The 23829-nt window shown below is 40.9% G+C and overlaps 1 protein-coding gene across 1 annotated transcript in view; it reads right to left on the reverse strand.

Annotated features, from left to right (window-relative positions):
* Nucleotides 1-18662, reverse strand: part of tbc1d9 (TBC1 domain family, member 9 (with GRAM domain)) — a 75304-nt gene extending 56642 nt beyond the window's left edge. The window contains exon 1 of the mRNA XM_043674139.2: nt 17994-18662. Within this exon, the coding sequence (XP_043530074.2) occupies nt 17994-18114 (121 nt within the window). The 5' untranslated portion in view covers nt 18115-18662. The remainder of the gene's footprint in view (nt 1-17993) is intronic.
* Between the last annotated feature and the right edge of the window lie 5167 nt (nt 18663-23829).

Below are 23829 nucleotides of genomic sequence, written 5' to 3' on the forward strand. Positions count from 1 at the left end.
CATGCTCTCTCTCAAAAGACTGCTGGGCATGAGTATAGCCATGGAAGAGGGACAGATATTTGACAACTATGATCCCCTCCAATGGCCACCTTGGACCTTACATGAGATGTCTAGAGATTAGGACAGTGGAGCTAAACTACAATGAAAAGCTAAAAAAACTCTTCAAATAATTAAAGAAGGGGGTTGCACCCATTCACAACTAATATGTACATGGTCGACAGACTCCACAGCACCACACTATAAACAGCTGATATTTCATCCACCTTGTTCGTGGAACACTCGCTTTTGCTGTCTATATCCCTTAACATCCGATGTGCATCCTCTTCATAGCTTACATTTTCACCTGGCTTTGTATCATCGACAAACTTGGATATATTACACTCAATCTCATGTTTTCTAACAACCTGTTCAGAGACGTAATGATTCATGTCTGGAGCAAGTAGGACTTGAACCCTGGTCTCGTGACTCTGAATTAGGGACACTACCACTGCACTACAAACATCTCTTCTTCTTAAACTCTAAAAACAACAACTGTTTATGAACACCACTTCAGACCCTTTATGAAGTTTGAATACGGTTTTTCTTTGGGGTGGGGAGGGGAAAGCTCAGAACTCATTAGTACCCAGGTTCAATTTCAGCCTTGTGCGACTGTCTGTTCGAAGTTTGCATGTTCTCCCGGTGTCTGTGTGGGTTTCATTCAGGTTCTCCAGTTTCCTCCCACAGTCCAAAGATATGCAGGTTAGGTAGATTGGCAATCCTAAATTGCCCCATAGTGTCAAAGGATGTGCAGGCTAGCTGAATTAGCCATGGTAAAAAACAGGGTTTCGGGTTAGGTTTGGAGGCCAAGTCTGGGTGGGATGCTCTTCCGAACTGAAAACTCAATAGGCTGAATGTCCACTTTCTGCACTTCAGGAATTCTATGATTCTAAGGTGCACTCACCATAGACCAGATAGAGAATGTGCCTGTATTTCACAATTCAATAAAGTCTCTTCTTATTCTTCTATGTTCAATAAGTACAAGCCAAACCAACTCAACGACTCTTCAAAAAAATAAACGCTCCATTTCCAGGATAAATTTAATGAACCTTCTCTAGACTACATCCAATAAGTGGACGAAAACTGTTCACAATATTCCAAATGTAATCTAATGCGCACATTGCACAATTTTAGCAAGATTTCCCTGTTTTTATATTCCATTTCCTTTGAAATAAAGTCCAACATTTCATTTGTGTTCCCCATTACCTGCTGATCTTGGATACTGGTTTTGTGTTTTAGGCACGAGGACTCTTAATTCTCTTTGGCTTCAGCTTTCTGCAGCTCTTTTAAATAATATTCAACTCTTATATTTTCCCTTTCAAAGTGAATAACCTTACATCTTTCCAGAATATATTTCACTGGCCAAGTTTTTGCCCACTTGTTTAACTTATCTAGATCTCTCTGCAGACTCCTTCTATCATCCTCACTACTTGCCTTCCCATCTAAGTTTAGGTCATCCACAAACTTGGTGACAGTAAATTCACTTTCCTCATTCAAGACATTAACATATATTGTTAATAACTGTGGCCCCAGCACTAATTCCTCTTGCACTCCTTAGTTACAGACTGCCAACTTGAAAATACTCATTTTCCTAACTCTCTAGCTCCTTTAGTTAACCAATTCTCTATCCATGCTAATAGACCAACCCCAACACCATGGACTATTATCTTTTTACATAGCCTAACATGTGGTACCTTAACATACACTTCTTGGAAATCCACATCTATTACATCCATTGGTTCCCCTTTATCTATTCTGCTTGCTACTTCAAGAAGTTTTCATAAATTTGTCAGGTACGATTTCCCATTCATAAAGCTATACTGATGCTGCTTGATCACATTACATATTCCTAAATGCTCTGCTATTACATACTTCATAATAGACAATAGCATTTTCCTGTAACAGACATGAAGGTAATTGGCTGAAAAGTACCTTTTGTTTTTTGTCTTTTTCCTTTAAGAAGGTGTAACATTGCCATTTTACCAAACCTTCAAGACTTTTCCAGAATCTAAGGATTCTTGGACAATTACCACCACTATTTCTGGAGTTATTTCTTTTAGTATCCTAGAATACATCCTTTCAGGTGCCTTTACGGGGATAACTGTTGAACTTGACTGCAATGAATGCACTCTTGTCACAAAACTGAATTCAAAGTTTGTGCGAAGATTTGTAGCTCGGGTGCTCGTTGTTGTGATTCTGTTCGCCGAGCTGGAAGTTTTTGTTACAAACGTTTCGTCCCCTGGCTAGGCGACATCATCAGTGCTTGGGAGCCTCCTGCGAAGCGCTTAGATTAGATTAGATTAGATTACAGAGTGGAAACAGGCCCTTCAGCCCAACAAGTCCACACCGACCCGCCGAAGCGCAACCCACCCATACCCCTACATTTACCCCTTACCTAACACTACGGGCAATTTAGTATGGCCAATTCACCTGACGTGCACATCTTTGGACTGTGGGAGGAAACCGGAGCACCCAGAGGAAACCCACGCAGACACGGGGAGAACGTGCAAACTCCACACAGTCAGTCGCCTGAAGCGGGAATTGAACCCGGATCTCTGGCGCTGTGAGGCAGCAGTGCTAACCACTGGGCCATGTGCCGCCCTTTGATGTTTCCTCCGGTGTTTATAGTGGTCTGTCCCTGCCACTTCCGGTTGTCAGTTTCAGCTGTCCGCTGTAGTGGTTGGTATATTGGGTCCAGGTCGATGTGTTTGTTGATGGAGTTTGTGGATGAATGCCATGCCTCTAGGAATTCCCTGGCTGTTCTCTGTCTGGCTTGCCCTATGATAGTAGTGTTGTCCCAGTCGAATTCATGTTGCTTGTTGTGTGCGTGTGTGGCTACTAAGGATAGCTGGTCGTGTCGTTTCGTGGCTAGTTGATGTTCATGTATGCGGATTGTTAGCTGTCTTCCTGTTTGTCCTATATAGTGTTTTGTGCAGTCCTTGCATGGTATTTTGTACACTACATTAGTTTTGCTCATGTTGGGTATCGGGTCCTTCGTTCTGGTGAGTTGTTGTCTGAGCGTGGCTGTTGGTTTGTGTGCCGTTATGAGTCCTAGGGGTCACAGTAGTCTGGCTGTCAGTTCTGAGATGCTCCTGATGTATGGTAGTGTGGCTAGTCCTTTTGGTTGTGGTATGTCCTCATTCCGTGGTCTTTCTCTTAGGCATCTGTTGATGAAGTTGCGCGGGTATCCGTTTTTGGCGAATACCTTGTATAGGTGTTCCTCTTCTTCTTTTTGCAGTTCTGGTGTACTGCAGTGTGTTGTGGCCCTTTTGAATAGTGTCCTGATGCAGCTTCGTTTGTGTGTTGGGGCGATTACTTTCATAGTTTAGGACTTGGTCTGTGTGTGTGACTTTCCTGTATACTCTTGTAGTGAATTCTCCGTTCGGTGTTCTCTGTACCATCACGTCTAGGAATGGGAGTTGGCTATCCTTTTCTTCTTCTCTCGTGAATCGGATTCCTGCGAGTGTGGCGTTGATGATCCGGTGTGTTTTTTCTATTTCCGTGTTTTTAATGATTACAAACGTGGCATCGACATATCTGACCCAGAGTTTGGGTTGAATTTGTGGTAGGATTATTTGTTCTAACCTTTGCATAACTGCCTCTGCTATGAGTCCCGAGATTGGTGATCCCATGGGTGTTCCGTTGATTTGTTCGTATATCTGGTTGTTGAATGTGAAGTGTGCACAAAACACTATATAGGACAAACAGGAAGACAGCTAACAATCCGCATACATGAACATCAACTAGCCACGAAACGACACGACCAGCTATCCTTAGTAGCCACACACGCACACAACAAGCAACATGAATTCGACTGGGACAACACTACTATCATAGGGCAAGCCAGACAGAGTACAGCCAGGGAATTCCTAGAGGCATGGCATTCATCCACAAACTCCATCAACAAACACATCATCGACCTGGACCCAATATACCAACCACTACAGCGGACAGCTGAAACTGACAACCGGAAGCGGCAGGGACAGACCACTATAAACACCAGAGGAAACATCAAAGCAGCGCTTCGCAGGAGGCTCCCAAGCACTGATGATGATGTCGCCTAGCCAGGGGACGAACCGTTTGCAACAAAAACTTCCAGCTCGGCGAACAGAACCACAACAACAAAACTGAATTTCACAACCATCAATCTTTTGATCCAAAACATGTCAAATATTATAAATAATATTTAGAAAATGTTTTAGGAACTTTAATAACATTGTGGATAACGGAGAACATTTAATGGCAGGCTGAACAGTTCACAAAATAAGTTTTAGAAAGGTTGCAACACAGCAGATGTTCAGCTATAATGTCTTTGCCAGGCCTTCCTCATCCTTCCCCCATAACCCTGTGATTTTTTTCTCTTACCAAATTCTCTTTCTAAAGCCATAATTGAATACTCTTCCAGGTAATGCATTTAAAATCCTAACCATTTGCTGCATAAGAAAAAGTCTTCCTCTGCACCAATAATTTGTTTACCAGTCAATTGTGATCAGGATATTAAAGAGTTAAACAATTGGGAGAGTTTAACTCTATCTACAGTCTACAGCCGTCATGACTTTTAGCAGCTCTAACTAAAGTACTCTTTAATATCCTGTTCTCCAAAGTGAACTCTAGCTTCTCCAGTTTATCATATAACTGGAGTTCCTCATCTCTGAAATTACTCAATCTTTTTCTGCATCTTCTCAATTATGTATTAGAACAATCAAAAATGACAGACAGGGGACAAAACTCTCCTGAATATAGTTCAGGAATTCATGTGGTCAACATGAACTTCCAACAAAATGCTGAATTCTATTGGCAGGATGCAGAATTGGAAGGTACCCTATTACAGCTTTATTGCCAATGTATGCTGACGTGGAAGGGAGGCAACAGCCTAGTGGTATTATTGCTGCACTGTTAATCCAGAGACCAAAGTAATGTTCTGGGGACCTGGGTTCAAATTCCACCATCGCAGATGTGGTATTTGAATCCAATAAAAAGAAAAGTCTGGAATTAAGAGTCTAATGATGACCATGTCACTATTGTCGAAAATTGGAAAAACCTATCTGGTTCACCAATATTTTTAAAAGAAAGCTACCAGACTCACACCAATGTGGCTGACTTAGGGAAGGGAAATAAATGCTGGCTTCGGCAGTGAAGTCATGAATGAATATTAAGAAAAGTTAATGGGATGTGCTTTACCAATAATGGAGCCTCAAAATAATATAGCATACAATAGTAAGTGATGTTAAACGACGAGACAACAGAGGTCTTATGCAACTTCATGTTGCCCATAAATTGTTACAGTACTTGGTCTATTGCAGAAATCATTTAAACTAACTCTGCAGGGGCATGGGAACCTAGACTGTAGCTTTAGGGTGCAGGACCTGGAGTGTAAGGAGGTTAGGAACATGGCATCAATCTCAAAGGTGGGTGCCTGTAAACAGGAAAGTGGCTTGAAGTGTGTATACTTCAATGCAAGAAGTATACGAAATAAGGTAGGTGAACTTGCAGCGTGGGTTGGTACCTGGGACTGCGATGTTGTGGCTATTACGGAGACATGGGTAGAACAGGGACAGGATTGGCTGCTGCAGGTTCCAGGGTTTAAATGTTTTAGTAGGGTCAGAGGTTTGGGTAAAAGAGGGGGAGGTGTGGCATTGCTGGTCAAAGATCGTAATACAGCGGTGGAAAGGACGATGGATGAAGACTCGCCATCTGAGGTAGTTTGGGCTGAGGTCAGGAATAGGAAAGGTGAGGTCACCCTGTTAGGAGTTTTTTTACAGGCCTCCTAATAGTCCTAGAAACGTAGAAGAAAGGATTGCGAGGATGATTCAGGAGAAGAGTGAAAGTAATAGGGTGGTTGTTATGGGGGACTTTAACTTTCCTGATATTGATTGGGAAAGCTACAGCTCTACTTCGTTAGATGGGTCAGTGTTTGTCCAATGTGTGCAGGAGGGTTTCCTGACACAATATGTAGATAGGCCAACAAGAGGTGAGGCCATACTGGATTTGGTTCTGGGTAACGAACCAGGCCAGGTGTTAGAATTAGAGGTAGGTGAGCACTTTGGGGACAGTGACCACAATTCGGTGACTTTTACTCTAGTGATGGAGAGGGATAAGTGTGCACTGCAGGGCAAGAGTTATAGCTAGGGGCAGGGAAATTATGATGCGGTGAGGCATGACTTAGGATGCGTGGCTTGGAAAAGTAGGCTTCAAGGCAAGGGCGTAATTGATATGTGGAGCTTGTTCAAGGAGCAACTATTGATAAGTATGTACCTGTCAGGCAGGGAGGAAAGGGTCGTGTGAGGGAGCCGTGGTTTAATAAGGAATTGGAATCCCTTGTTAAATGGAAGAGGGCGGCCCATGTAAAGATGAGGCGTGAAGGTTCAATTGGGGCGATTGAGAGTTATAAGGTAGCCAGGAAGGACCTGAAGAGAGAGCTAAGAGCAGCAAGGTCCTTAGTTGGTAGGATTAGGGAAAACCCTAAGGCTTTCTATAGGTATGTCAGGAATAAAAGAATGACTAGGAATAGGTCCAGTCAAGGATAGTAGTGGGAAGTTGCGTGTGGAGGCTGAAGAGATTGGGGAGACACTTTCGTCAGTATTCACTCAGGAACAGGACATTGTTGCTGATGTGAATACTGAGTCACAATTAAGTAGAATGAATGGCTTTGAGGTATGTAGGGAAGAGGTGTTGGAAATTCTGGAAAGGGTGAAAATAGATAAGTCCACTGGGCCTGATGGCATTTATCCTAGGATTCTCTGGGAAGCAAGGGAGGAGATTGCAGAGCCATTGGCCTTGATTTTTGTTGTGGGCAAAGTCTTAGAGAGAATTGTAAGGGATAGGATTTATGAACATCTGGATAGGAATAATGTGATCAAGGGTAGTCAGCATGGTTTTGTGAAGGGCAGGTCGTGCCTCACAAACCTTATTGAATTCTTTGAGAAGGTGACTAAGGAGGTGGACAAGGGGAAAGCGGTAGATGTGGTGTATATGGATTTTAGTAAGGCGTTTGATAAGGTTCCCCATGGTAGTCTACTTCAAAAAATATGGAGGTATGGCATTGAGGGTGAGTTGGAGGTTTGGATTAGGAATTGGCTGGCTGGAAGAAGACAGAGGGTAGTAGTTGATGGTAAAGGTTCATCTTGGAGTGCCGTTACTAGCGATGTTCCGCAAGGATCTGTTTTGGGACCATTGCTGTTTGTCATTTTTATAAATGACCTGGAGGAGGGGCTAGAAGGTTGGGTGAGCAAGTTTGCGGATGATACGAAAGTCGGAGGAGTTGTTGACAGTGAGGAAGGATGTGGCAGGTTACAGCGGGATATAGATAAGCTGCAGAACTGGGCAGAAAGGTGGCAAATGGAGTTCAATGTAGCTAAGTGTGAGGTGATTCACTTTGGTAAGAGTAACAAAAAGATGGGGTACTGGGCTAATGGTCGGATACTTGGTAGTGTGGATGAGCAGAGGGATCTTGGTGTCCATGTACACAGATCTTTGAAAGTTGCCACCCAGGTAAATAGTGCGGTAATGAAGGCATATGGCGTACTGGCTTTTGTTGGTAGAGGAATTGAGTTCCGGAGTCCTGAGATCATGTTGCAGTTGTATAAGACTCTGGTGCGGCCGCATCTGAAGTATTGTGTGCAGTTTTGGTCGTCATACTATAGGAAGGATGTGGAGGCACTGGAACGGGTGCAGAGGAGGTTTACCAGGATGTTGCCTCGTATGGTAGGAAGATCGTATGAGGAAAGGCTGAGGCACTTGGGGTTGTTTTCATTGGAGAAAAGAAGGTTTAGGGGTGACTTGATAGAGATGTACAAGATGATTAGGGGTTTAGATAGGGTTGACAGTGAGAACCTTTTTCCACGTATGGAGTCAGCTATTATAAGGGGGCATAGCTTTAAATTAAGGGGTGGTAGGTATAGGACAGATGTTAGGGGTAGGTTCTTTACTCAGCGAGTCGTAAGTTCATGGAATGCCGTGCCAGTAGCAGTGGTGTACACTCCCTCTTTATGGGCATTTAAGCGGGCATTGGATAGGCATATGGAGGATAGTGGGCTAGTGTAGGTTAGGTGGGCTTGGATCGGTGCAACATCGAGGGCCAAAGGGCCTGTACTGTGCTGTATTCTTCTAAAAAAAAAATCAAAAAAACAGGATTTGCTTTTGCAAACTGAACATGAATAATACACTCTGCTTCATCTGATTATTCAGCACTTTGAATATCCATGATCATGTTTAGGCATTATGTAACTGATCACTACCACCTTCAAGGGCAATTAGAAATGGCCAATAATTGCTGGCGTAGTTATCAATGTCCACATCCAATGAATGAATGAAGAAGAAATTAAACAGAAAAATACAGTTAAGAATTACAGTGTCAATGGTGAACACAACTTTTCCAATTATCTTATTTGGTATTTCTTGCATGAAATCAAAATTCGTTCTTCATCCCAAAACAAAAACAAATCAAGAAGTGAATTCAAACTTGAAAACTTTATCAATGACCCAAGTTAACTTCAACTTATTTGGATGAACGCCTGCTTCATTGTTAGCGTGGTACATTATGCTAACGTGTGCAATATTGTATAGTTCTGCATCATGCCAATAGGCAAAAGGAATCACTCGATGTCTGCCTTGTCTAAATGTTGTTGTTGTAGATCATTTTTCTTTCTACACCATGAATCCAAAACTAAATTTGTACCATCTCACTCAATGGAAATTTAATGCCTGCCAATAACTTAGACAAGACTGTTACTAATCAAGACACTTCACATGAACATTATCAGATATGGAAGGGCAGTCTTATGAGGAGAGCTTGAATTGGTTGGGCCTGTATTCTTTAGAATTTAAAAGAATGAGAGGTGACCTTGTTGAAATATATAAAATTCTTCAGGGACTTGACAGGTTAGATGCAGAGAAGTTGTTTCTCTTGTGGGAGAATTTAGGACATAATCTCAGAATAAGAGGTGGCACATTTAAGATAGATGAGGAAGAATTTCTTCTTTCAGAGGGTACCAAATCTGTGGAATTCAGGCTGTCGAGTTGGGTTATTAAGTATACTCGGAACTGAGGCAAATGGATTTTGAATCAAAGGTCACTGTTCTAAACTCTAGTAGAAACAAATCCAACTGTCCAACCTGTCCTTATAAAACAATCCACTCATTGCAAGTAATCTGCTATGAAGTGCCTCCAACAGTTTAAATAAGGAGGTAAAAACTCCACACAGTATTCAAGATGTGGTCTCATCCATATCCTATATAATTGAAATGTGACATAATTACTTACATGTTTATTTCCTCTCTTATTAAAAGAGTGCCCATTTGCCTTGTTGATTACATGCTGAACCTGCATACTCAAGTTCTGTATCTCATGCACTGAAAAATAAATTCTCTGCATTTCAGAATTTTGAGGTCATCCTCCATATAGTTAAGTTTCTGCTTTCTTATTCTTCCTGCCCATTTTCATACATTATACTCGATTTGTCCACCCATTTGTTCACCCATCCAACCATCTACATTCCTCCTTATGATTTTTTCATAACACGCTTCCGACAATGTCTTCCCTCCCTCATAGGAGTCATTGATATGAATTGTAAAAGTTTGAGGCCCAAGCACAGATCATTCCAGGACTTTACTCATCATATTCAGTCAAAGATCCATTTATACTTTCCCTGTTTTCTGTCAGCCCATCTTCTCTGCATTCTAACATTACCTCATACATCTTGAGCTTTTATTTTCCACAATGACCTTTGATCTGGCACCTTCTCAAATGCATTTGAGAGATGCAACTACAGTATATTTACTGGCTCCTTTTTTAATCCAAAGTGCTTGTTATTCTATCAAAGAACTCCAAACGATTGATTAAACATGATTTCTCCTTAACAAAACCATGTTGATTGTTCCTAATTACATTTCTGTAGTGGGTAGAAACTAATCTCTTTAATGGCTGATTCGATGATAAACATCAAGCTAATTGGCCTATAGTTTCCTGTTTTCTGCCTCCCTTCTTCTTGAACAGAGGGGTTATATTTTCTACTTTCCAGCCTGATGAAACCTTACCTGAATCTAGTGAATTTTTGAAAATTAACATAAAAAAAAATACTATCGCATTAGCAACCTCTTCTAGGTCTGGAGACTTACTAGGCTACAGTTCCATCAGTTGGCTTAGTAGCACTTCCCTCAAAACTGTCATTTCATCATGTTCCTTTTCTCACTTCCACCTCCTGTTTTACATCTATTGATGGATTTTTTTATCCTTTATAGTGAACGTAGAAGCAAAAAATTTGTTCATTTCATTTGCTAGAATTTCCTTATTATCTACCATTAACTCACCATTATCACTCTAGAGGGCCAACATTCACATTTTACTTTTTCCTTGAGGTACCAGTAGAAACTCTTGCTACCATTTTCACATTTCTAGCAAGCTTCCTGTCATACTTGAACTTGTTCCTTCTGATTAATCTTTTAGTCATTTTCTACTGTTCTTTATATTCTGACTAATCTGACATGTCACTCTCCTTTCCACAAGTATCTACTTTGTTCTTTGGTTTGATGCTTTTTCAAACAATAGATAAAAGGTCCTCCCTTTATAATTATGCTAAAGAAAGATTCTACTTTGACAATGAGTATTCTGAAATATCCCTTTAAATATCTGCAACTGCATCTGTACTGATCTAACTGCCAGTTTAGTATGCCAGTTCACTTTAGCAAGATCAGCTTTTCTTATTTAGGTTTAAAATACTAGTCTTAAGATGCAAGCTTCTCCCTTTCAAACTAGATGTAAAATTCAATCATAGTGTGGTTGCTGCTTCCTAGGGACGCCTTTTCTCTGAGGTCATTAATTAGTCCTCTTACGTTATATTAGACTTGGTATTATATAACCAACTCTCCGGTTGGTTCCAAAATATGCTCTTCTAACAAACTGTATGAACTCCTCATCCAGGCTATTACTACTGCCAATGTGACTTTTCCAGTTTATATGCAATTTAAAATCACCTATGATTATAACCACCCATTACCATAAGCACCCAAATATAATTCTAGTACACTTTGTCTCACATTGATTTTTCTGTCAGAGGAGTAGCAAACTACTCCCACAAGTTATTTCTTTCCCTTACTGTTCCTCATCTCCACTCAAAACAATTCTACATCCTGATCTCTTGAACCAAGGTGATGTCTAACTATTGCATGACTTGATTAAGTTAAAAATCGCACAACAACAGGTTATAGTCCAACAGGTTTTATTGGAAGCACACCAGCTATCGGAGCACCGCTCCTTCATCAGGTGATTGTGGAGGACACAATTGTAAGGCACAGAATTCTGTAGATTGACCCCACTATGCAGTGCCCATTTTACCCAGTACTGATGCCAGTGGCTGTCAAACCAGATCTCACTTCTCCCACATCAGTTTTTGAGCAATATGTTCATCTTTCTAATTTTATGTACCTGATGACAATTTGTGACTAGCTCAGGTAATAGAGACTATAACCCTTTAAATTATGGCCTAATTCATGTTCGCAATGCAGATCCTCCTTCCTAAATCTTCACTCCAAATGAACTAACATTAAAAAATTTCCACATTGTATGGATTTCAAGAGATGCTAGACTCTAAGCGTTTTCTTTGTGTCACTACAAAATATTGATCCAGTCAAAAAAAAGGCTTTGTCATTGAGCTACCAAGAGTTATCATATACAGAAGTGCCTTAGAAACAGACCAGAGACAACCTTAGTTTCCAGTCCATGGTTTTATATGACTTTGTACCATTCTTTTCAAGCTGATCAAGGGTATTTTAAACCGCAACAGTGTATGGTTGTAGCAGTCTCCCATCTCTGCAGCAACTATAGGTACAACCTCAAAATATCTACAACAAGATGACAAAAGTTTTATTTCAAGGTAAGTGAAATCTTGCAATAGTAACCGCAAAACCGAGCATAAAACCATATCTTAAAGCTACAGGTATGGCAGACTGCAAGATTATTTTTCTGGGAAAATGTTGAAGATGAAGAATGCAATAAAGGTATACAATAGCAAATATTCTGTAGTCAAGATCCACTTTTGTGTGCATCTGTTCCCAAATGAAGAAATACAATTTCTAGCTGGAAAAAAGTCAGAAATCACATGACACCAGGTTAGAGTCCAACAGGCTTATTTGAAATCACAAGCTTTCAGAGTATAGCCCCTTCATCAGGTGAAGTGAGAGAGAAGCACACAGACACAGAATTTATAGGTAGAGAGAATAAAAGATCACACAAATGGTGTGAATGTGGTACAGTTTTGGATTACTTATTACTTTGGTTAGATCTTGGCATGCAAACCTTATACCTATCATGTTATTCCAGTCATTAGGTTTGTCTCCAGCAGCACCTTTTTTTTTAATAATTATCTCTGTCTCATTTAATTGATTATAGGTTATCCCTTCACTTGTTATTCAGCTATTGACACTTTATTCACACCATTTGAAACTTTTGATCACCTGCACAGACTTATTATTTGACACCCCACTCACACCATTTGTATAATTTTTTGTTCTCTCTGCCCTTGATCTCTCTGCCTATAAATTCTGTGCCTGTGTGCTTCTCTCTCACTTCACTTAATGAAGGGGCTATATTCCGAAAGCTTGAGGTTTCAAATAAACCTATTCGACCATAACCTGGTGTTGCGTGACTTCTGATTTTGTCTGCCCCAGTCCAACACTGGCACATCCACATCATACCTGGAGAAAAGCATTTAGATAAGCTATTCAGTTTCATTAGCACTATTATAAAAATATTAAACACTGTACATCTGCATAATTTTGGCCTAAGCATACAACTAAACAAGTGAAAGTGTGATCTGCATGCTCAGCATTACTCTCCTTATTGCTTGGAGGGAAGTGTTACTGGTAAACGGTAAGTTTAAAAAGTCACCGGGAGGCTCCAATTACACTTTGTGACTGCTGAATCATAACAATTTGAATACAAAATATTATACATCCACTAAAGCTCAAAATTTGAAAAAAAAAACTAAAAATTTCCGATATCATTAGATAATTTTATTAAAACAGAAAATCCTAGAACTACTCAGCAGGTCTGCCAGCATTGTGGGGAAGGAATCAATTAGTGTTTCAAGTTGACAATTGTTCATCAGGGAGGAAGTGAGGATTGCAGATGCTGGAGATCAGATTTGAAAAGTGTGGCGCCGGAAAAGCACAGCCGATAAGGCAGCATCCGAGAAGCAGGACAGCCAACATTTCGAGCATGAGCATCATGAGGATGCCCCAACACACCACCTTTCGACAAATATTGCTAGGCCTGCTGAGTATTTAGAGCAGGCTTTACCTTTATTTTACATTTCCATCATCTGTAGTACTTTGCACTAATATGAATAAAGACAGGGTTTGTTTAGTTCAAGCAGGTAAGACAGTAAATCATTAACAAGTTAGGGAAGAAAGGGATAAATTCTCAGCCATCGCAATGGTATAAATCTTACATAGTGAATCAACCATTTGTATTACAATAAGCACAATTTAACTAATCTCAATAGAGTAAAAAAAAAATCGATCAAGTTCGAAAACATGTGGATGTTCCACTCCATTACATTACAGCTCACAATGTGATGATGAAACGTTTCCCACAAATTTATTTAAAATTTAGTCAAAAGAAATGCTACTAAGATAGCAGAAATTAAACACCTTGCCTTCAATGATGATGAAATGGTTTGTTTTACTTTTGGAGTAATTTTTCAACAGCTTCAAAAGATAGAGTTTAGTTTTTTCATGGATTGGGTAGGATTCATGATGTTGACTTGTGTCAAATTGAACATGGAATTCTACTTTAATCTCAGGATTTAATTAAAAGATGTTCAAAACCAGGCAACCCAATGCACTCTAAGAAAGTTGCACAGCTCTTCTCAGGAGACTTTTACATATTCAGTACAGTACAAGTACAGTATTACATATAATACTGTAGCCAAATGCAGGATGAAGATACATCTCAACTTCTGAAATCCTCTTAAAAAAAATACAATTTATGAACTTTTTACATGTTCATATCTTTTTCACACCGAAATAATCCTGAACCCTGGACGCATCCTAACCATGTTTGTTGATGCTAACTTGTTTAAGTTGGAAGTAGCACCAATCACAGGCATTTGGAAAAGGTCCTCAAAAATACTTAGTTTTAAGTTATTGGCCTGCGAGGTAAAATACATTTTGATAATGTACATGAATAGATTTTTTTGTCAACTGCTTCGTTATAAATTTAGATGTCTACGTTTATTTAAAAAAAACCCACTACATCTCCTCAGTTTTGCTATTTGACTACAAACACAAAATCAAACTGTTACATAGAAACATAAGAACAAACAGCATGATTTTAAATAAAGACAGCAGATACTGAAAATCCAAAATAAAACTAAAGGTCAGACATATCCAGAAAATCAGGCAGTACATTCAAGCAAAGAGAGTTAACCATTCATCACAACCAGGAACTTTGCTTCTCTCCACAGAGATGTCTAACTGTTGAATATTTCCAGCATTTTCTGTTTTTAATCACAGAAAGACTACATTTGGCTGCACTCCATCTGTAGCACCGAAGATTGACTATCTAATTCAAATAGTTATATTAACAAAGTTAAAATTGTATCCTGTCTTTGGCTGGCTTTGAAGACTAACAATACAAGTTTATTTGGAAACTTCAAAAAAAATCCTCTGCAAGTGTATAGCACTGCTACATCAGTTACTGTCAGCTTATCTCAATAAAGTGCAAGAATCAGAAGCTACAATGGCAGCACAACCAATGTGAAGTATTATAAATGATATGGCCCAGTTTGTTCTATGTTCCAGACATTGTGCTTCAGTTGATTTGCTGTTGTTACTCCACTATTGTTGTTCGTCCACTAATTTACAAATAAACATACAATGCTGTTAAATAAAACAAAAACAGTATTTTTCCTGAGCCACAAAGATGCATAGTATATCATTTCATACATCACAACTCTCAAATCCATGCTCGACTCCTTTATACATGTATCTCATGACCAAAACAACAAACTCACAAAATCCTAAGATGAGAATGAATACAAAATACAAGTAATCTCTTGCTCTTTGAATGCTGTCTGACCTGCTGTGCCTTTTCCAGTATCACGATTTATCAACTCTGATTTCTCCAGCATCTGTAGTCCCCATTGTCTCCATCACATTACTTGGAAATGTAAACTGTCAATGTTTGAAGGTGGTGGTGGTGACGGCGGTACAAAGAGTCTGAATATATAGTTTTCCCATTTGACCACAATTACCCTCTAATAGTATGCATTGAATCCAGACATTAAGGACTTCCCTTGGATTGAACACAAGTGGATTGGGAAAGTAAATAAAAAGCATTCTAAATTTGTTGGAAAAATAAATAAGAAGCATTCATCTGGTCCTGGACTACAAATCAGTGGTGTCATGAGTAGACTAGCGGGTGAACGATGTCAGTAAACTTATGCTGGGGTGAGCAGTTCCTATTTATTTTAGAAACAGAAAGGAAAATATCACAGACTGTATAGATTTTACAAAAGTTGTAATTCCTTCTTAATGTCTAAGAACTTGAAATTGTGTAGTACCTTTATAAAATAAAATTATCTTCCAGAAAATATTGAATTTTCAGATTTATTGAAACTGACTTTCAGTGATGCAGACTTCAGAGACATGTGTGGCCGGGAGCAGCTCAATAGATTTTCATTGGAGTTGTCATTTTGACAGTCCAAAGCTGATCCAAAGCTGGCTGACCTCAGAAAAGCAGCATCTACCTCTACAAGTTTAATTTTAAAAACTATCAAAATAGTAGATATAATTTTCTAGTAGGTAATAATATTTTTGTCAAAGAAATACATTTTAAACAGAAAAAAATTAGTTGTCTTTTCATTTTTGATGCATTTAACAGGGAAAGAGCAGATAAAGCTTTACTCAGCAAATGATGATAAGACTCAAACTGGCATTTATGTAGGAGACCAGAAGTAAAAGGATCATTAGCATTAACTTCAAGAAAGTCTCCCAAAATATTATTGTTTACATGAATTAAACCAGTAGATAGCAACTCTTATTCAGGACTTAATGTTTCCTCAGATTAAAGATTGTTTCAAGCTGAAATATAGGATAATTGCTTTCTAACAATGTGATTTTCCAGGATTAAAAATAACCATTAAACAAGGTGCATTGTAGCTCTGCGTCTATATTCAATGGTTTCTAGACTGAGACACAGCTTTGGTCACATGACAATAAAAGGTTGATCTGATAACACAGGAAGCAAAGCTTTTGCCTGGAAGCCCTTGGGATGATAACCTACAATACAAAGAAGAGCCTTACAGTCTGTAGCAAAGCTGTGTATAGCCATACAAAGATACTTGCAGAATTTGCCAATAAAAATCACAACACTATAAATAGCTCGCATCAGGCTTATTTATAGAGAGCACTAAACAATCTTGTCCAGAATTCTTTTGTTAAAACAGAATAAAGGGACTTTGGGGTGCAGGTAATCAGTTCTGTGAAAGTGGAGTCAAAGGTAGACGGTAGTGAAGAAAGCATATGGCACGATTGCCTTCGTTGGTCAGTGTGTTGAGTACAGGAGTTGGGATATCATGTTGCAGTTGCACAGGACATTGTATAGGCCACTTTTGGAATACTAGGCGAAAGTGAGTGCTGCAGATGCTGGAGATTAAAGTCAAGATTAGAGAGATGCTGGAAAAGCACAGCAGGTCAGGCAGCATCCAAGGAGCAGGAAAATGAGGCGCCTTGTCCTGAAGAAGGGCTTTTGCCCGAAACATCGATTTTCCCGCTCCTCAGTTGCTGCTTGACCTGTTGTGATTTTCCGGCACCAGTTTTGAAATATGCATTCAATCCTGGCCTCCCTGCTATAGGAAAGATGTCATTAAATTTGAAAGGGTTCAGAAAAGATTTACAGGATGTAGCAGGGATTGGAGGGTTTGAGTTATAGAGAGAAGTTGAATAGGTTGGGGCTTTTTTTTCTCCTGGAGCGTCAGAGACTAAGGGGTGATCTAATAGCAGTTTATAAAATCTGCACAGATAGGGTGAATAGCCAAGGTCTTTTTCCCAGGATAGGCAGTCCACAACTAGAGAGTGGAAAGATTTTGAAGAGACTGAGGGGCAGTTTTTTCAAGCAGAGGTGGTACATGTATGGAATGAGCTGCCACAGGAACTGGAGGAGGTGGGTATAATTACATTTAAAGGCATCTGGATGGGCACATGAATATGAAGAGTTTAGAGAAAAATGGGCCAAATGCTGGCAAATGGGACTAGATCAACTCAGGATATCTGGTTAGCATGGATGGGTTGACTCTATGACTCTATGTCAAAAACAACTCAGCTTAACAGAAGGGATAAATGAAAAACAGTAAGTTTACACATACTGGAAGCACACTGGCTCCAATATCTCAAAGGGAAAAGGGGGAATTTTAACAATTGTCCACACCACTAAAACTAACTATTTCCAACGGGCTGAAGTGTACTCATGTAAAAATACCAGACGAAAGTATTATTTTTGTCAGAGAAAACTGATCAAAGGAGAAAATCTTGGGACATCATTTACAGTAGTTCTTCAATAATTTCCCACATTTGAATGTCACTAAATTAAATCCAAAATACATATATATTCCAATAATAGGGTACTCCGATCTGTTAGATAATCACAGCATCCAAATAGACAATTAATCCCAAACATTTAACGAGTCATATGTGGTTTTTGACGAACATATCTCAACAAGTGCTGAACTGAGAGACTGTGGATGAAAATGCTGAACAAAAACTTTACGTACCCTTAAATGGCAATATAGTAATGCAGAATTTGCATTCAGTAAAATTATGTATTCGAGGTAAGGCAGGGCGAGAGAGTACACAAACAGTAAATGACAGCCATTCGCAATCACTCAGCTGGCGCACGTTTGCATTCTCAGATGAGCATCAATTAAAAAACACACACGTAGGTAGGTAGGTATTGACACTTACCAGCCAGCCCTCCACTCCCTTCTCCATGTCCCTTTCTCCTCTGCAGTATGAAGTACGGGTTGGCTCTCTCGGTCACCCACAGCGCGTTGGCCAACACTACTTCCTCCGGGTTGACCCACATCCCCGGTGGCCGCGGCGGTTGGAGGGAGGAAAGGAGAGAGGGAAAGAGCGCGAGCGAGCCGAGCGGCGCCGCGTGAGGGTGCTGACTATGTAAGCAGCAAGGACCGCAGCATCACCGACAAGAGCGCGGCGGACAACGGATTTTACACCACAGAGGGGGTGGGAGCAGGAGGAGGAGCTGCCCCTTGCCTATAATCAATGGAACCACCCGATTAAAACGAGTACATTGCCTCCGCTATTGTTTTCGTCGTTTTTTTAAAAAAAGACGTTTAATGACAACAGACGTTTTCGACAGCTGATTAAAACATAAGCCAACGGATCGCCGATTCAAACACATACGGACGACAGCAGCAGGCAAGCGTACCCCCGGCGCGGTGTTATTGTCACGTCATAACGTCAACGTTAAACGCTTCAATGAAATAAATGAAGGGAATCGGATTGGAACTCGGCAGCAGTTCAAAAAGGGAGGGAGAGTGGGGCGCGCGGTGGTCTCACGCAGCGTCCGTTATTGTTGCTGCTGTGTAGTTGTTGTTGTAGTAGTGGAGCGAAGCGCCGATCGCTGGGTTTATTTACCCTTTCACCCAGCCAGAATGTCAACATGTAGTAACAGCTCCCCGGCACTGTCACGTTGCGGTATCAGTGAGCACCACCCTATTGACTCTCACCATTACGTCTCACGGCCGCTAATCTCCTCCCCGCTCACCCGTGTTGCTATTGTTCTGACGTTCCTTGTTCAAACCCGTTTCCGAATTAAACCAGCGCCACGAAGCACAAAGAACAAATGAACTGCGAATGAGCACAATCCGGACAAGTAACCGAAACCAACATAGACTACAATCCTATCAATATCGAAAGGCATCGCCAATTTCATCTGGGGGGGGGGGGGGGGTTTAAAATGGTACCTCGGACAAGGTGTTTAAAGCTTCAAGTCATTTTTTGGTATAAGGGGAAGGTTTACAAAACTAGTGAGCAGAATTTATCTTCGACAATCTATTGTTGCATAGGTAGGACTCTTGTACTGCAGTGGTACCTCTTGACTAGAAGGCCCGGATTCAAGTCCCACATGCCTTAAAGCTGTGTCTTACTATACCTGAAATAGGTTGGTTAAAATATCTACAATTGCATTGGTCCATCTGGTAAAATTTATCATGTATTGATCTTACATGGCTCACCTGCCAGTCTTGAGTTACTCTCTGGCAGTGTGTTCAAGAGATTGGCTGATTGCAATTAACACAAAAGATGCCTGCTTTTAAGTCACAGTTTAATATCAACTATTAAATTCCTTTCTATAAGTAAATAAATGACTACAAAATACCAGTCCTTGGCTTTTAATTAATAAGATACATGTTTACATCCTAGGGTGCATAACTGCCTTATTTTTAAAAATCCTTATCAAGATGTTACTTAACTAGGCATCAGTGTTACACTCTTCGAGGAGAAAGTGAGGACTGCAGATGCTGGAGATCAGAGCTGAAAACGTGTTGCTGGAAAAGCGCAGCAGGTCAGGCAGCATCCAGAGAACAGGAGAATCGACGTTTCGGGCATAAACCCTTCTTCAGGAATGAGGAAAGTGTGTCCAGCAGGCTAAGATAAAAGGTAGGGAGGAGGGACTTGGGGGAGGGACGTTGGAAATGCGATAGGTGGAAGGAGGTCAAGGTGAAGGTGATAGGTCGGAGTGGGGTGGGGGGGGAGAGGTCAGGAAGAAGATTGCAGGTTAGGAAGGCGGTGCTGAGTTCGAGGGATTTTACTGAGACAAGGTGGGGAAGGGGAAATGAGGAAACTGCAGAAATCTGAGTTCATCCCTTGTGGTTGGAGGGTTCCTAGGCGGAAGATGAGGCGCTCTTCCTCCAACCATCGTGTTGCTATGGTCTGGCGATGGAGGAGTCCAAGGACCTGCCTGTCCTTGGTGGAGTGGGAGGGGGAGTTGAAGTGTTGAGCCACGGGGTGGTTGGGTTGGGTTGTTGCCTCCAGCAACAGACCTCCCTCCAGATCCTCCGCTCCACGCTTGCAGCCATGTGCCGCTACCTACATTCCCTGCAATTAGACCTACCCCAGCTTAGGACAACACTCTCACAGACCTGCAAAGGACCTCTATTGTTCTTCATCCACAGAAGAATCCATACACTAAACAAACATTTCTTCCTAGCCATATCGGAAATTAAAGACGGACCAACCAACCCAACCACCCCGTGGCTCAACACTTCAACTCCCCCTCCCACTTCCCCCAAGTCCCTCCTCCCTACCTTTTATCTTAGCCTGCTGGACACACTTTCCTCATTCCTGAAGAAGGGCTTATGCCCGAAACGTCGATTCTCCTGTTCCTTGGATGCTGCCTGACCTGCTGTGCTTTTCCAGCAACACATTTTCATCAGTTACACTACCTACCACATTGCATAAGCCTATGCAATAAAGCAGAAAAAAGTTTGCAAGTTTTAAAAAAATCTTGTTGCTAGAGATTATGGCCTCTTTACAATATTATAGTTTCATGCCAGCTTTCTTAGTCTATTGACAAGGTACCACTAGGTCACATGGGATTCAGGATAAGCTTGTCAACTGGATACAAAATTGGCTTAACAGTAGGAGTGTTGTTTTTCCAGACTGGAGGCCAGTGACCAGTGTTTTTCCACAGAGTGTTGGATCCGCTTTTGTTTGTCATTTATACAAATAATTTAGATGAGCATGTAGAAAGCATGGTTAGTAAGTTTGTTGATGACACCAAGATTGGTGGTATAGTAAGTAATGAAGAAGGTTATCTAAGATTACAAAGAGATCTTGATCAGTTTTGGTTAACGGGCTGAAGAATGACAAAAGGAGTTTAATTTGGATAAATGTGAAGTATTGTATTTTGATGAAAGAAATAAAGACAAGACTCATGCATTTATAAGTAAGGTTTTAGACCATGTTGGAGAACAGAGAGACCCAGCGGTTCAGGTACATTATTCTTTGGAGTTTGCATCACATATAGATAGTGTCATGGAGTCATAGAAATGTACAGCACAGAAACAGACCCTTCGGTCCAACTCATCCATGCCGACCAAATATCCCAAAACAATCTAGTCCCACCTGTCAGCACCTGGCCCAAATGCCTCCAAACCCTTCCTATTCATATACCCATCTAGATGCCTTTTAAATGTTGCAACTGTACTAACCTCCACCACTTCCTCTGGCGGCTCACTCCACATACTTACCACCCTCTGAGTGAAAAAGTTGCCCCTTAGATCTCTTTTATATAGAGTCATAAAGATGTACAGCATGGAAACAGACCCTTTGGTCCAACCCGTTCATGCTGATGAGATATCCCAACCCAATCTAGTCCCACCTGCCAGCACCCGGCCCATGTCACTCCAAACCCTTCCTATTCACAAACCCATCCAAATGCCTCTTAAAAGTTGCAATTGTACCAGCCTCCACCACTTCCTTTGGCAGCTCATTCCATACACGCACCACCCTTTGCGTGAAAAAGTTGCCCCTTAGGTCTCTCTTATATCTTTCCTCTCTCACCCTAAACCTGTGCCCTATGGTTGTGGACTCCCCCACCCCAGGGAAAATGCCCCTCATGATTTTATAAACTTCTAAGGTCATCTCTCAGCCTCCAACGCTCCAGGGAAAACCACCAGCCTATTCAACCTCTCCCTATAGCTCAAATCCTCCAACCCCGGCAACATTCTTGAAAATCTTTTCTGAACCCTTTCAAGTTTCACAATATCTTTCCGATAGGAAGGAGACCAGAAGTGCACGCAATATTCCAACAGTGGCCTAACCAATGTCCTGTACAGCTGCAACATGACCTCCCAACTCCTGTACTCAATACTCTGACTGATAAAGGAAAGCATACTAAACGCCTTCTTCACTATCCTATCTATCTACGACTCCACTGTCAAGGAGCTATGAACCTGCACTCCAAGGTCTCTTTGTTCAGCAACAACCCCCCTGCCCCTGCCCCCCACAGGACCTTAGTATTTAAGTGTATAAGTCTTGCTAAGATTTGCTTTCCCAAAATGCAGCACCTCGCGTTTATCTGAATTAAACTCCATCTGCCATTTCTCAGCCCATTGGCCCATCTGATCACGATCCTGTTGTAATCTGAGGTAACCTTCTTCGCTGTCCACTACACCTCCAATTTTGGTGTCACCAGCAAACTTACTAACTATACTTTTTATGCTCACATTCAAATCATGGCAAGTTCTCACTATATTCCATGAGATCTAGCATTGCCCGCCAGTCTCCCATAGGGAACCTTGTTGAACACCTTACCAAAATCCATATAGTTCACATCTACCGCTCTGTCCTCATCAATCCTCTTTGTTACTTCTTCAAAAAACTCAATCAAGTTTGTGAGACACGATTTCCCATGCATAAAGTCATGTTGACTATCCCTAATCAGTCCTTGTTTTCCAAATACATGTACATCCTGTCCCTCAGGATTCCCTCCAACAACTTGCCCACAACCGATGTCAGACTTACTGGTCTATAGTTCCATGGCTTGTCCATACCACCTTTCTTAAACAGTTAGCCAGATTAGCCAGCACCTCACCTGTGACTATCGATGACACAAATATCTCGGTAAGAGGCCCAGTAATCACTTCCCTAGCTTCCCATAGAGTTCTAGGGTACACCCTAGATTTATCCACTTTTGTGTGTTTCAAGACATCTAGCACTTCTTCCTCTGTAATATGGACATTTTTTAAGATGTCACCATCTATTTCCATACATTCTATATCTTCCATGTCCTTTTCCACAGTAAATACTGATGCAAAACACTCGTTCAGTATCCGCCCCATCTCCTGCAGCTCCACACAGTGGGTGTCTTGTTAACCTTTGAGGGGCCCTATTCTCTCCCTAGTTACCCTTTTGTCCTTAATGTATTTGTAAAAATCCTATGGATTCTCCTTAACTCTATTTGCCAAAGCTATCTCATGTCTCCTTTTTGCCCTCTTGATTTCTCTCTTAAGTAGACTCCTACTGCCTTTATACTCTTCTAAGGATTCACTCGATCTATCATGTCTGTACCTGACATATGCTTCCTTCTTTCTCTTAACCGAACCCTCAATTTCTTTAGTCATCCAGCATTCCCTATACCTACCAGCCTTTCATTTTAATCCTAACAGGAATATACTTTCTCTGAACTCTCATTATCTCATTTCTGAAGGCTTCCCATTTTCCAACTGTCCCTTTACCTTCGAACATCTGTACTCAATCATCTTTTGAAAGTTCTTGCCTAATACCGTCAAAATTGGCCTTTCTCCAATTTAGAACTTCAACTTTTAGATCTGGTCTATCTTTTTCCATCACAATTTTAAAACAAATAGAATTATGATCACTGGCCCCAAAGTGCTCCCCCACTGACACCTCAGTCACCTGCCCTGCCTTATTTCCCAAGAGTAGGTCAAGTTTTGTAGGTACATTCACATACTGAATCAGAAAATTTCCTTGTACACACTTAACAAATTCCTCTCTAACTAAACCCTTACTACTATGGCAGTCCCAGTCTACATTTGGAAAGTTAAAATCCTCTAACATAACCACCTTATTATTCTTACAGATAACTGAGATCTCCTTACAAATTTGTTTCTCAATTTCCCTCTGACTATTAGGGAGTCTATAATACAATCCCAATAAGGTGATCATCCCTTTCTTATTTCTCAGTTCCATCCAAATAACTTCCCTGAATGTATTTCCAGGAATATCCTCCCTGAGTACAGGTGTATCCCTTATC

This window comes from Chiloscyllium plagiosum, unplaced genomic scaffold (genome assembly GCF_037043375.1).
Source record: "Chiloscyllium plagiosum isolate Xiang-an unplaced genomic scaffold, Cpla_swu_hap1 HiC_scaffold_36, whole genome shotgun sequence".
Taxonomy (NCBI): Eukaryota; Metazoa; Chordata; class Chondrichthyes; order Orectolobiformes; family Hemiscylliidae; genus Chiloscyllium; species Chiloscyllium plagiosum.